This window comes from Rhinatrema bivittatum, chromosome 4 (genome assembly GCF_901001135.1).
Source record: "Rhinatrema bivittatum chromosome 4, aRhiBiv1.1, whole genome shotgun sequence".
NCBI lineage: Eukaryota > Metazoa > Chordata > Amphibia > Gymnophiona > Rhinatrematidae > Rhinatrema > Rhinatrema bivittatum.
In genome coordinates this window covers 16,225,753-16,240,301 of record NC_042618.1, presented here as the reverse complement: position 1 = coordinate 16,240,301, position 14,549 = coordinate 16,225,753, and the positions used below count along the sequence as shown (strand labels likewise).

General features: G+C 39.9%; 1 protein-coding gene across 3 annotated transcripts in view; it reads right to left on the bottom strand.

Moving 5' to 3' along the window:
* Nucleotides 1-1,119: 1,119 nt before the first annotated feature.
* TTC8 (tetratricopeptide repeat domain 8) overlaps nucleotides 1,120-14,549 on the bottom strand; it is a 167,321-nt gene continuing 153,891 nt past the window's right edge. For all 3 annotated transcript variants that reach the window (XM_029597759.1, XM_029597757.1, XM_029597758.1), the window contains one exon: nucleotides 1,120-6,637. In XM_029597759.1, coding sequence (XP_029453619.1) covers nucleotides 6,521-6,637 — 117 coding nt within the window. In that variant the 3' untranslated portion in view covers nucleotides 1,120-6,520. The remainder of the gene's footprint in view (nucleotides 6,638-14,549) is intronic.

Below are 14,549 nucleotides of genomic sequence, written 5' to 3'. Positions count from 1 at the left end.
AAGCTAAATTGTTTTGTCTCATACATTTCTGTACTTAGTATACACTCTATTGCTTAATCCCTAATCTATTACATAAAATATAAGAAAACTAAAATTACTTATGCCTGTTCTGTTCAAGTAATGAACAGACAATGTTTCAGGAAGAAATATAGCATAGGTAATTGTTCCTTTAATTAAGCAAGTTGCTAGTAGCTGTGGTATTCTGCAATGTGTTTCAGCTCAAAACATAAAGAACTACCATCAATTCAGGCTGTAATTGTGTGCATTCAGTAAGTCTAAATCAGAATGTCTATACAATAAGAGCCCAATTTTATAACATGCCCCATAGATCTGAAGTCTATGTGAAGGGTAACCACTGGTCTTATATAAATGCTACAGTAGCCAAATTCCTGAGTACTGGTAAGTATTAAAGCAGTGATTTCCAACCTTTTCAAGCTCATGGCATACCTACACTAAAAAGGTGTGGCACACCAACCTCCATTAAGCAGGCAATGCAGACATGGAGAGAACTCAGATGGCTAAAAGAAGAGCATGAACTCATCACAGTTCCTTTTATATAGAAGTACAGGAGAAGTGAGACGTTGGTTTGATTTGGGTAGTCAGCTTGGTTAGTTACTTTGGCTGCTGCATGTGGCGGCCAGAGCTCTTTCACTGCTGCTGCTCCGAACACTCAGAATGAGTTACTGCTCATGCTCCGAGCATGGCCTCCTTGTCTCACTCAGCCTGGGGCTAAGATGGAGGCTAAAAAGACTCAGGATGAAGCTCAGAAGAGGGGAAAATGTGGAGGTGATGTGTGTGCCACACAAAGTGGGGCCTGGCTCTCTAAGCCCTGCATGCTGCCCATTAATTACCACTAGGGCTCATGCTGTAGTTAGGAAGAAGCATCTATACCTACACCATGTTCTCAGAAAGCAGCTCCTAAATGCTTAAGTGTCACTGCTGGTGATGCTTGTTGCTGTAAGGTGCATTGTTGACTTTGCCATGGCACAGCTGGTTGGGAAAGACTGTATTAAAGGATCATATAGGATGCTGAAAGGAACATCTCAACCAAATCAACTGGAATGTTTCTGAGATCATGAAGCCACAGCTACTCAAGGGATGACCAGAGACAAAACCAAGTCTGAAGAACTACATTTTAATTCACAATAACATTATAGACAGGAAAATAGAATCTGCTGGAAATAACAGATACACGGAGCACTGTTTTGAATCCAGCTAGTTACATATAAATAAATTAGTGCAATCTCTTTATAAAATTCAATATAAATCATATCTACATGTAACTGAAATTACAGAACCTGGATTTCATTGCAGTTAAGGTGTCCCTCATTTTGGATTCAATAAAAATTCACTTTTACCATTCCTCTTAAATACACAAATATTCAGGCCCTATATTCAACAGATAAAAATTATGCAATTAGTTGAGCCACACATTTCTGTGAGCTTTTCAAATTAAATGATTTTCTGACAGTCAAATTCATTCATGGAAGAAGAAAATGCTTTCAAGAAGGTGTTGGCAAGGTGTTTTGTTTTGTTTTATTTTTCTAACCTGTTTTTATATCTGTGGTCTTTTCAATGTTTTTAATATTTTTATTCACGTTTTAACATTGTACCCTGCCATGAAACATGGATATAAGCAAGTAATACATGTTTTTAAATAAAACTAACCCACTATTTATTTGCAAACCCTCAATAGCTGACTTTAAAAATTCTGTAAAATGTGCAACAGCAGCGAAAAAAACAATGGTCCAAAACAAATTCAAGGAGAGACAGTTCAGTCAATCACACCAATGTAACCCCTCCCTTACACATGTTCTAGTGCTGAATGTCTCAATCATATCATTGTGATCATCATTCTAGGCACAATAAGCTTTCATGAAATAATGGCTTCTTAGCTCATGTTAGCCTTATATATATAATCAGTCATTTACAACTGTATCTCAAACATAGTCCATCACTACTTTTTTTTCTTTAGTTTGTAATGCAAATAAAATCAAATTAACTTATCTTGATGAGAAAACAGCCTTCTTTTTACAACTTCTCTCTGAGTTTAAAATGCTCCAAAAAAATCCTGATACGTCATCTTTAAAAGTACACATTTGTTTCCAGCGAAGGGAGTTCTCTATAGGCTGGCTCCTGTTCGTTAATTTATTTTATTTGCAGCACGGAAAAATATTTATCAACACGGTACAAATGAAGGTTCCCCTGAGGCAGAACAAGTGTTTGAAATATACATATTGAGATTGTTGGGAACATTTTAAAATCAGAGAGAAGTTGTAATAAAGACTTTCTCAAGATATGTTATTTGATTTTATTTGCATTACCAAATATTCGAAAAAAGCACAAAGTGATGGACTATATTGTTTGAGGTACAGTTGTAAATGATTGATTATTTATAAGGCTAACATCAGCTAAGAAGCCATTATTTCTTGAAAGCTTACAGTGCCTAGTATGATGATCACAATTATAAGATTATGAGACATTGATCAATAGAATGTGTGTAACGGAGGAATTACATTGGTGTGAGGTCCTTAGACAGCAGGAGCCACTGTGGACTTTTGGGACTATCTGCTCAAAGCTCCCAGCTCCTTGACCCACAGTTCCTGCTGGTGGTCACCTTGTTTCCTATCTGGATACAATTTATAGGTTGCCAGAACTTGATTCTCATTCTCCAGCCCTGTCACTAAAATCCCAACCTGCAGAGTGCACCTGCCTGCATTGACTCCAGCATATTCCTTGCTTCTTTGGATCTGCTGATTTGTCTCATCTAGTCTTCCTGGTTCCAGTTTGCTCGTGTTTCCAACTGTGTTCCTGTTTAGTCCTGGTTCTGGGCCTTCTACTTAAGCCCTACCCAGCCACCAGCACCCGAGAAGGTGGCTACTGTAGGCAGAAGCTGTCTTGCTCCTGCTCCAGTTTGACTCACCTTGTTAGTGTACTGGTCACAATGGACCTTGGGGTAACATGTCTAGCTGATTACACCATTACGTTTTCTGAGCAAAAAATAAGTCTGTATAAGTGCTATTGTACTGAAGATAGTTTCTCATATGCAAAATAGGTTTGAGGACTGTATTTGTGCAAATGTAATAACTTACAGTCTGGCTCAATACTTTTATTTTAGAAACATTTTCTAAGTCAGATTGGGATCAATAATTTAAAAATGTTCAGTGCTTCCCTTAGGGGGCCTAAGATTTAGAACAGGGGTAAGCATCTCTGGTCCTGGAGTACTATAAACAAGTCTGGTTTTCAGGATGTCCAGAATAAATATGCACAAGGCAGTGTAAATATACCTCATGCATATTCCTTGTGGATATCCTGAAAACCAGACTCCAGGACCCGAGTTGCTTACTGTGATTTAGGATGATTTTCACCCAATTTTACATTTCTAAGTTTTCATCTGAAAATGTTTGTAAACTTGTACTGCAATTAATTTCTCTAGATTTAGGTGCCTTTGAGGCCAATGTACTGGAGTCTGCTAACATGGGCCATCAAAGCATGTTAAGTATCTTATGGTAACAGCCCATGTTAATGACATGCAAATCACTTGTGCATTAAATTTCCTGCATTAAAGTTAACACATTAACATTGATGTCAAAAACCTTAACTAGGGGGGCTCCTAACTCTGCCCCCACCCCCCTGTAGGTGCCTACTTTTTAGGTACCTAAAACTTAGGAAGCCCTAAGTTTTATTTACTTAACTAACCTTATATTCCACAATTCTCAAAATATTCATTGCGGATTACAAGCTCCATCCATAATAAAATAACTTAACACACTAAAACAACAAATACATCATTATAAAAACATTTAGATAAGACAGCACAAAACTGTTCAAATATTACTTATTAAAAGCTTGTAAAAAATAAAAAAAAGCTTTCAACGTCTTTCTAAATGTAAGCTAATCCGACTATGAATCTGAAGGGGTGCAGTATTCCATAAAACTGTACCCGTCGCCGATAAAGCTTTAGTTCTTGCAGTACTCTGTTTATAAGCAGACAGTGCTGGGACAGTGCACAAACACTGGGAAGCAGACTGCAGGGACAGCACGGGGATGTGCCAAGAGAACTTCTCCTTCAGACAAGAATCATCCAACTCAATTTAAAGGGGCTGATTTAGGTTCCTAACTCCCAGCTCTGAGAACTGATCACATGGAGAAAAAGGTACAACTGAATTAACAGGTGGAATAGCCCAACTTTGTGTTATGGCAGGTTTTTTTGCCATCCAACAATTGTCAAGTTTTTGCTGGATCACTTCATGAATATTGTTTCGTTTTTACTCATCTATGCATTGCACTTTACAGATCTCTGGTCTATAAATATTAGATAGCATTTATCAGCTGTTATAAAGAGTAAGGCTCTCTTATGAAGTTGCATTAACATTACTGTGAGATTTCACAACCTTAAATTAAAAATGGTTACAAAATGTACTGGCCTGAGATCTGTGCTCAGAAGAGAGCACAACCAATTCAAAATAAACCAGCACTGTGGAGTCTGCTAATCATGGCTAGACGTAACCAAGTAAGGTGACCTGATTTTTGGGCCCCAGTTTCACGGATTGCACACTCAGTGCTAAGCTGCACTGGCATGAAAATGCTGGGGTCTTTGCCAGGACCAATGATGGACTCGCTTTCACACCAGGCCACAGATTGTTACATCTCAGACTGTGCTACTTCAGGCTGTTCAAACCCTCAGCCTTACTTATTCTTCAAAACTTAAAAAATAAAGGACAGAGTGAAATGAAATTAGAGCTTATACGTTAAAGGTTAAAAAGACATCTGAGTGAGATTCTGACTCCACTTTTTTTGTCTTCATTACACAATATCATTCACCTGTTCACATCTGGGCTTTCCAGTTCGGGCAGCTGCCATTCACTCTGGCTCAGACACACCGAACCTTCATAAGGCTCGCAGGATACGTTCTGCTTTGTATCCCCCATCACCAGCCTCCTCTAGAGGCTTCCTCTGGAGCCCAGGTGTCACCCAAGTGCGCTCGCTGGGTCACTTTCCCTTCCAGAGGCTGTGAACACCACCTGTACAGTGTTCCCAACCCTGCCAGCCTGAGGAAAGACAGCTAGGCCCAAGCCTATATTTCTTGTTAACTCTCAGGACAACAAGGGGTCAGGAATAGCTGGCCTCCATATTTCAGACATGCACAACTTAGTTTGTAAAACAATTTCCTGATCTCCCATCAAGGTACATAAAGCAAAGGTCACTGTTCACCTCTTTAAAAGAAGGTTGTGCTCTCTGTCTACCATGCAATATTTTCACAATTACATATAGGCTTCTTTCATATAAAATAAAAACCAGCGAGTAATAATGCTCACCCCCTATCAATTAACATTTACTAAGTAATTATTTGTGAAATGTTGTAAATGGCCGCCATGAGCCTTGGGAAAGTGTACTCAAAAAGGCATTACATGTGGAATGGGGTCCAACTGGCTGATGTAGTGGTGATTGACATCGGAACCAGTATGGACCAATCTGATCCAATTTCTTTCTTTCATCATGAAAAATCTGCTCCTGCAGTTTAGGAGAATTCTGGAGAAGCAGACTAAATAAATTCAGACCTATGATGTAACAGTCAAAATGTTGCTAATGTAGCATTAGGATTACATCTATTTTTCAAATATTGCACAATACCCAGAGGGAGTGGCTTTCTGATAAGGTTACACTGCACCTAGACTGTAGATGGTTTCTCTTTAAAGCACCTGACACATTGCTAACCACTAAACACTGGGGATCCTATTTTAAGTTTTACAATGGAGTAGAAGAAACTCCTTTGATAAGAAAACCCCTAAAAGTTCCCTTTGTTCCAGACCAATAAATTAAAATACATCACCAATTTCATGAGTGCAAAAACTGCTTGTAGGTCACTACCAGATTGAGCTCTGGCAAAAGCCTCAGTCAAAACCTTCCAGAGATAACACAGCAGGAGCTTGCTCTACCGGTGATGAAGAAATGCTTCCATTTCCCAGTGCTGCCCAAACTAAGGCCAGCTATTTCTCTGCATTCCTGGCACTAAGCATTGCATTTTTGGCTACCATGCCTTCAGAATGAGATTTTTGGTGCTGTTCTAGTGAACAGATTTTTTAATGATCTGAGCCTTCTTTTTTTGTTTTATTGTACATTTTCCACATACTTCCCTAAGAATTTATTGATGTTTATTTAAGTAAAAAAAACCCCCAAAAAACAATCTCAGCATAGGTACATAACTTTTCAGGGTCATTTTCAGTTAAATAGATAACAGGAGTTAAATCCCCATTACCAAGTTCAATGTTTTGCTTGGAACTCCGTGATGATGTCATTCACAGCGGAGAGCTAATTAAGGGGGGGGGGGGTGTGCGTGCGACACACACTGGGGGCAGCTGAGAAAGCTTTGAGACTGGTGCTACCAGCAGGGCTACATTGTAACCCGTTCCATATTGCTGTTTAGAAACTAAAGAGTGTCTTTCAGTAAACAAAACCTCAGGCAGTTTTCAATTGGTGAAATATGGAGCATGAAGGTCTTTCACAAGTCAGTGCTGGATCAGAGCACAGCAAAGTGCTGTTTCAGCTGTTGGATGAGCTGCCGTGTATCAGCATGGTTGGGAAAAGCTGCCTCCGACTTCTGCGCAGCCACATAACTGCTTTGGAGGTCACCAACCTGCAAGAAGCAGAGGCACAGATGAACACCATGGATATAAGGGAATGGACACAGCTCTTAACACCTACGAAGGAACACACATTTTTGCGTAGGCGCAAGAAAAAAAAAAAAAAAAGAGTGAAATTATTTTCCTGAAATGCTTGCTGATTGATGATAGCAGTTCAGTGGAGTTAACACGTCACATGACCTGCATCATGGCAGTCTGCGGCACACGTGTCGAGTTTTCCAGAGAATCTTTTGTGCATGTGTGGGAAGACAAACAGACGCTACATCAACTGTTGCTCGGTTTAACAATCAGCAAAGACAGAAAAAGCAAAAACCTACTATCTTCCTATTACAGGCTGTCACAGTCAGATTTACCTTGGATAGGCCCCACTCAAGATCTTATTTGCTTCCTTCTCATTCAGGGACTACTCATAAGAGATCCAGCTTATCTGCAGGCTGTTTTAAGAACATAAGAACATGCCATACTGGGTCAGACCAAGGGTCCATCAAGCCCAGTATCCTGTTTCCAACAGTGGCCAGTCCAGGCCATAAGAACCTGGCAAGTACCCAAAAACTAAGTCTATTACATGTTACCATTGCTAATGGCAGTGGCTATTCTCTAAGTGAACGTAATAGCAGGTAATGGACTTCTCCTCCAAGAACTTATCCAATCCTTTTTTGAACCCAGCTACACTAACTGCACTAACCACATCCTCTGGCAACAAATTCCAAAGTTTAATTGAGTCCACTAGGCAGAAGTTCATTAGACCTCTCTCAGGAGAGACTAACCAATTCCTCTAACTGATATTTCCAGACATAGGACCCCATCCATTTCTGCATGTTCAAATAGGACTCGAGTACCTGGTTGTATTAACAAGATACTACTGGGGACACAGTTTCTAAAGGCTTTCTGAGTACTTAGAAATGTCCTCATTTTCAAGGAGTTGATGCAAAATTTTATTTTAAGGGATCAGGGGCATTCAGTGAGAAATTATTCTAAGTGAACACTACAATACAAGCAGGACATTTTTACAGTTAGAGCAATTGGAAAGGAAGAGCCACCAAGTCAGTCTGAGCTGTAGCTTTTGTGATCCGCTGTATCTGTGTGCATGCAAACCTCCTTGACATTCAGAGATCATGGGAATTTAGAAAGGGGCTTAGGGAAATTACCCTAAAAACTTTTCATTCTTTCAGCAGATGTTTAGCTCCCTCAGCTTTTGGATAGGTCTCAATTCCCATGTTTTCAGAGAAACCAAGAAGTATGTGGTTCACGAGCACAGACATCCAAGAAAGAATTCCAACCTCATCAGCTCCTGGGGAGGTGTAAAATGGCCCCGTCTCAAAGGTGCAAGCTATATCCTTCATTGACAACCCTTGGAATTCAGCTATCTAAAGTTATAAGGACCTCATGGTTTGCAAAAACAAAAAAAATCCCCACCCTCTCAGTTACACTTTATTGAGAATTTCTTTGCAATCTGGATTTTAAAAATTGACTATTTCCTCTGGACCTAATCAATAACCAGACCCAGGTTTTGACTGGCTGGCAGTGAATGGCTTGGAGCCCTTTTGCCTGTGCAGGAAAGGTTTAAAGAATCCCTTGATGTGGAAGATGGATCAAAGGTAGTGAAGACGGTTTACAAGGTGGTTTAATGACTCTTGAGGAAATCCAAAGTCTTTTTCACCTGTCCCCAACAAGATTTTCCTCTTTCTCTGGCAGATCAGGGAGCACAGCCTGCATGCTTATTTTCAACCACACGCCCATACCCGAGCAGTCTTCGGGTAATGGAAGAGGCCCTTCAGGCTTTTCCATATGGCTCACATTTCACACTCTTCTTCTTTGCCTATAAAGAATGTAAATCTTCACACCTATCCCAAACGACATATTGAGCAAACGTGCACTTCATTCCACAGAGAATGCAGGTAGTTGGTTCACCTAGAGCTGGTAATCTTCTGTGTGGAAAGACAGCACAGCATTTTGGCAAATCCTCTTCCCAAGATGGTCAAGCCTCTAAAATTCCTGGTCTCTGGTTGCAATTAGCAGGGGTTTCCCCACATTTTACTCCTTGTGTTCATAGTAACAGACCAAATGATGGCAGAAGACAACCAAAGTGACCCATCCAGTCTGCCCAGTTGTGATTCTTTCACGTTGGATAGATGAGTAATTAAATCCCCCACACCTTCTGTCCTCTATTTGAAAGCCCCCCGCCCCCCACCACAATATCAGTCCCAAGCACACACAGAATCTGTTAAAGTTCTGGCCTCCACCGGCTCCCTTGGGTAGACCATGGCAGGCCTGGTCATCCTTCACTATAATTATTACAAGACTAACATTAAATCCAGCACATAAGAAATACCATGCTTGGTCCATGGAGCCCAGCATCCTGTCTCCAAAAGTGTCAGTCCTTGTCACAAGTACCAAGCAGATCTATTTCTTGTTATTCACTCCCACTATCATTCCTAACAAAGTGTTTGCTTTTTTTTAACCACCGCCACACACTGAGCTGAGAATGTCCTGCATCGTCTACAAGTATTTCCAACACACACAGGTCCCCTTCCCTATTACCGAGGTTACTAATAGTCCACTCGGCCATTAAAAAACTATCTGACCTCCCTATGAAGTTTGGATTTTTAACCAAGGTCACTCTATGCAAGTTATCACATTGTTTTCTTGGAAACCTGATGCAGCCTAACCACTGCTGTTAGGGTTGAGAAGAGAAAGAGGAAAGGCACTGCCACCAACTGCCAGATACTTTGAGAAATCTAGAAGTAGTTCCCTGGGACCTTCTGATGTCTGTAAAGGAAAAGGGATGATCTTACTTCTCTTTTGAGCTAATGAGGATAATTCCTCAGTTGAAGACCAATTTCCAGTGGACTCAGAACCAGAGTTCGCCTTAGTGCTTCAGATCCAGATCAATAAGATTCAGATCATTTTCTTCAACTGATGGGACTGAAGTTGAGAGAAATGCCAGCACATCCTTACTGGGACCCAATGTTAGCTACAATTTAAACCTGCCTGCCTTCATGGCTATGATGGTCAACAATATGACTTTTGCCTTTTTTGCTGTTTGGCAACAATATGACTTCTCATGCCAAACTGGCTTATGAAGATCACCAGGCAGTATGCCTTGTGACAAGTGCCTGGTCTCCAAAAGCAAGGCCTGAAGAAATATAGGAGGTTGTTGAACACTTCTATTTGAGTAGTACCACTTGATGCTGGAACCTGAAGGCTCAAGAGATGTTTAGAGAGGATAGACAACGCAGCTATGCCTCTCAACGGACTTGTTCTGATATGAAATATGGGAGCTGGGGTCAACTGAAGCATAGGTCCACTCTGAAGAAGGGTCCATGAAGCAGGAAGTATCACACATGGGAGTCTACAATGGTTCAAGCATGGGAATTTTGTGCAAGGTTTTGAGCACAATTGCTTCAGAGTGTACAAGAAATTCCATTGTGACAGAGCCCTCCAAGTAGTACTCTAATGAGGAACGCGGACATGTCAAGGCTTTCTCCTGAGGCTCAGTGCAGTTTCTGATTCAGTCCTCAGGTAGAGGCGGACAAACCCACACTCCAAATCCTGCATCAAAGCATCTAAAGCAGCTGTGGACTCTTCACAAGACCTGCCTACAAGTGAAATGTGGTGCAGTTCCCTGGATTTTTTTTGTACGCTCTGGTGTCAGCTTTAAGCTAAACTTAGGTAAATCTTCTCAAAAGGAAGCTACAGCTCAGAAGTTGTGGCCTTTCCTGAGGCAGCACTAAATACTTCAGATGATGATCCATGATAGACATCATGTAGAAGCATCAGGAATATTTTTTGAAGCTGTTAGGCCTACTCCATAGAAATCTTTGGGTGGAACTTACTCATAATATAGTCAAATGTTTTAGAAAGTCGATTTCAGCAAAGGAGAAAACAGCTGGCCATGGGCCTAGCTTGACATGTTGAGTGAACAGAGGGCCTGCTGCGATTGATGTGACGCAGTGGATGTATAACTGAAAAAATATACACAGACTTCAGAAAAGATGAAATATCAAACCAGAGACAGTATGAGGAATAACAAACTGAAAAAATGACAGTAAAATAGTCTATAAAAAAACAAAACAAAACAGCGATTTGGCAGAAAGCCCTCCTCAGATGATAGGACACTATTGATACTGAGTGGAGGTTGGTAAAGTGTCACGCAAGTCTCTTCTTGCTTAGGCTCACATATGCTTTTGGAACCTTTTCAGACATATCTGCAATGATATAGGTAATACGAGCCACATTTGCGCGTTTATTAAGGATGCTTATTATTTATTTATTTATAAACTTTTCTATACCGTCGCTAAGTTAAATACCATTGCAACGGTTTACATGTAGGCACATAAATTAAGGTTGGTGAAAGGTACTATTATACATTCTAACAGGTGCCACAAGGTTCAGTTACAATATATCATAATACAAAAACAATCGATTTATTAGTAATGTAGTTCATGACCAAATGTACCTGTCAGGTACTATTTACAGGTAAAAAAAATCATATTCTCTGAGTTATATAATTATGTAGGTTGTGTGTGTTGGTGCTCTTCTGCCTTTCCTGTATATTTTCTATTCTCCGTTCTCATGAGAAAATGCTTGTTTGAAAAGCCATGTTTTAAAACTTTTCTTAAAGGTTTTGAGATGTCTTTGTAGTCTGATCTCTAGAGGCATAGTGTTCCATAAAGCGGGGCCTGCTAAAGATAGGGCCCTTTCTCTGACTTGTGTTAGTCTCGCTGTCTTTACTGAAGGAATAGTTAAGAGAGCTTTGTTTGCAGATCGAAGGTTTCTGTGTGGGACATGCACTCGTAGTGCTGTATTTAGCCAGTCCGATTTTTCATCATGTATTAGTTTATGTATGGTACATAGGGCTTTGTATTTTATTCTGTGTTCAATAGGTAGCCAATGTAATTCAGCTAGAGTTTCAGTTATATGGTCCCTCCTTCTTTTTCCGGTTAGTATTCTAGCTGCTGTGTTTTGTAGTATTTGAAGTGGTCTTAGTGTTGTATTTGGGAGTCCTAGTAAAAGAGCATTACAGTAGTCAGTGCTGGAGAAAACCAGTGCCTGAAGTACTGTTCTGAAATCAGCTGGTGTTAGTAGTGGTTCTAGTTTGCTGAGGATCATGAGTTTGCATAGCCTTCTTTTACTTTTAGCGATATGTGTTGTTTTAGATTGATTTCTGGATCCATTACTATTCCAAGCTTCCATACTTTTTCAGCTGCTGTAAGATATTTCTTCCCTATGTCCCTTGTAGCCAGACCAGAAACACTGTCTTTTTAAGTTTTAAACATACTATAAGCGGTCTGTTACCTAGCACACAAAAAACCAGTATTGTAATTTTTAAAATAGATAGCAAAGCAATGTTGTTTCAGTTGTATTCGGATGGACTGCTTTGTATATAATTTTATATGTGTGGGGCACTTCAAGATGCAATATTTGTATTATTTGAGTCTTTACAGACACTGCCAACTTTTACCCATGGATCTCCAGACTGTCTGTTTCTTTCCATCACTTCATGCACTCCTCTGAACGTCTTCTTTCATTCTTTCCAGCATAACAGGACAAAAGCTTCACCACAGAGCCTAAAAATTTAGGAGAAGCTCTCCTTGTGGTTATTTAGATTGCTACCTCCATTACTAGGTTTAAAAATGTTTGTCCAGGCTTCCTTGTATAAGAAGACCTATAGTGGTCCTTTATGCTACACTGCTGTAGTTTTAAAATACTATTCTATTATGAAAATTATGTGTAGGGGAGGGAGAAGCATTTCATTAAAAGTTATGTGATCAAGATATGTTGTATTTTTGTTTTAATGATCGGGGTTGAGCTGCTCTCAGCAAATATTTGAAGTAATTTTCAGTTTGCCTGCAGAGCTTGCAGGCCTCCGAGTATTTTATACTTGCGGATTTGCAAGCTAATGTTGAAAACTTCTTACCAAGCGGTGAAGTCCCGGCAAAGTCTGCAGGTGCAAACTCCCTGCCAGGAAGCATGCTCAAGATCTAAATTAACCTTCCTATGTGTACTTTGCCAGGATGGTCCTGGCGCGGCCCTCTGTCCCAGGGCGTCCCAGGCTACTTTCCATCACAATGGGAGGGCAGGTGTGCTCACCCAAGGAAAAACCTCCTGAAATTTGCTCCTATAAGCCCCTATTTATGCAGAGGGAGGGTCACTTTCAAAGTAAAACAGTTTGTGTGCAGAAATGGCTTTTTCAAAATTGCCTGCCCAATATGTGTGTAAACATATGTGCATGTGCCATGTTTGCGCACAGGTTGGCCCAGACGGAGGGGGGCGTTCCAGGGGGTGGAAGAGGAGAGGGGCTTGGACTTGTGCACATACGTTTGGTTTTTAAAAAGCATGGGCTTTAAATTTTCATAAAAATTTGCACGCCTGATTTAGCAGGTGTAATACAAGTTGCGTTTGTTTCTCATATTGTGCCTCAATCTGCTGTTGAAAGATTAAGAGTGAGTAATCAAATGCTGAGTAAATACAATAAATAAAGAGTAGATTTGGTGAGATAAGTAGGCTTATGCATGCAAGTCCCCTTTGAAAACTGTTGTAACTCATGCACCTATTTGTCAATTATTTTATATACGATGTTATAAAATTCCTTACTAAATGACAAAGCAGCGATTTTGTCATAGAAGTTTATTTGCCCAAAATTGTGTGTGCATAGAACATTTGTTTCTATAATGGAAGATTTTTAAATACTGTAAAATCAGTTTGGTCGGCATCATCGCTTTTAGAAGTAAGGCTTTTTAGAATGGGGTTAAGGTGCACTAGTCTGGTTATGAAACTGATTTGCAGAGCAAATAGAGTCAGCAAAACTGCTCAGCAACCAATCAGGCTTTTGCAAAATCTGCTCTTCCATGTAACAGAAACAGGAATTTGTTTTGGAACAGAATACTGGCCTATGACGGCGAAAAGGCAAAACTCAATACATTCTAGATATTTGTGAGAATTTTTCCAAAGTGGTTTCTACTTTGCTATTTTAAAATTCAAATTTTCAAACTTATTAAGCAGATTAAACCAAGTTCCATATGCTGCCTTCTCCCAGAAATAAAATACTTGCTGTGCTTGGCCTGCATCTATTCATAACTGAAAAGCAGAAACAGCATGAAACAAACAAAAAAAACCGAAGGAGGATTGCTGGAGTATCGGAATTAAATGCCTTTTTAAAATGCTGCAATTTGCTTTCATTGTATCAATTTTTAATCTTATATTCTCCAATCAATTCTGCATCCACTAGCCCTGGGCTTAGATTTGAGAATCATCTTTAACTCATTACTCTTTGCTTTCCTGGATTTCAGCATGCAATCAGGGCAGCCTTTTGTCCTATGCAGGAAAACCCATGATCCCTATTTATTAAATAGCTTCTAACATTTTTTTGGGGGGGGGGGGGGGCGGGATTTTGTAAATGCACGCAAATTACACCAACCTTCAAAGCGAACTAATACGTACAAGTCCACTTTAAAAATTATCCCACCAAATCTACCTACATACAATGGCACCTGCTACAATGCATGCAGAAACTTTTGGGGAAAACATCACCATTCTTACATTTTCCTTTGAAAATTACCCTGTAACTAACTATAAATTTAAGATACTAGCATAGCAATTTTTAAAAGCCCATGTACCCATGCTAAATTTTTAAAGAAGTTACACACATAAAAGGAGCTTATATCGTAGCAATTTTAAAAAGTGCACTAATATACGTAAAACCTTTTGATAATTCAGCCCTATGGACTGCACATTTATGCACGTAAAACCTTTTGACAATTACCTTCAATCTTTCCAAAATCCAGACATAGGTAGTAAGTACAAACCTTTCCCCTGCTCTGCCCCAGGAATATCTCCACTCAGTCCTGGTAAACCTGCATGTGACCAGGACATACACACATATTGGGGGGGACAATTTTTAAA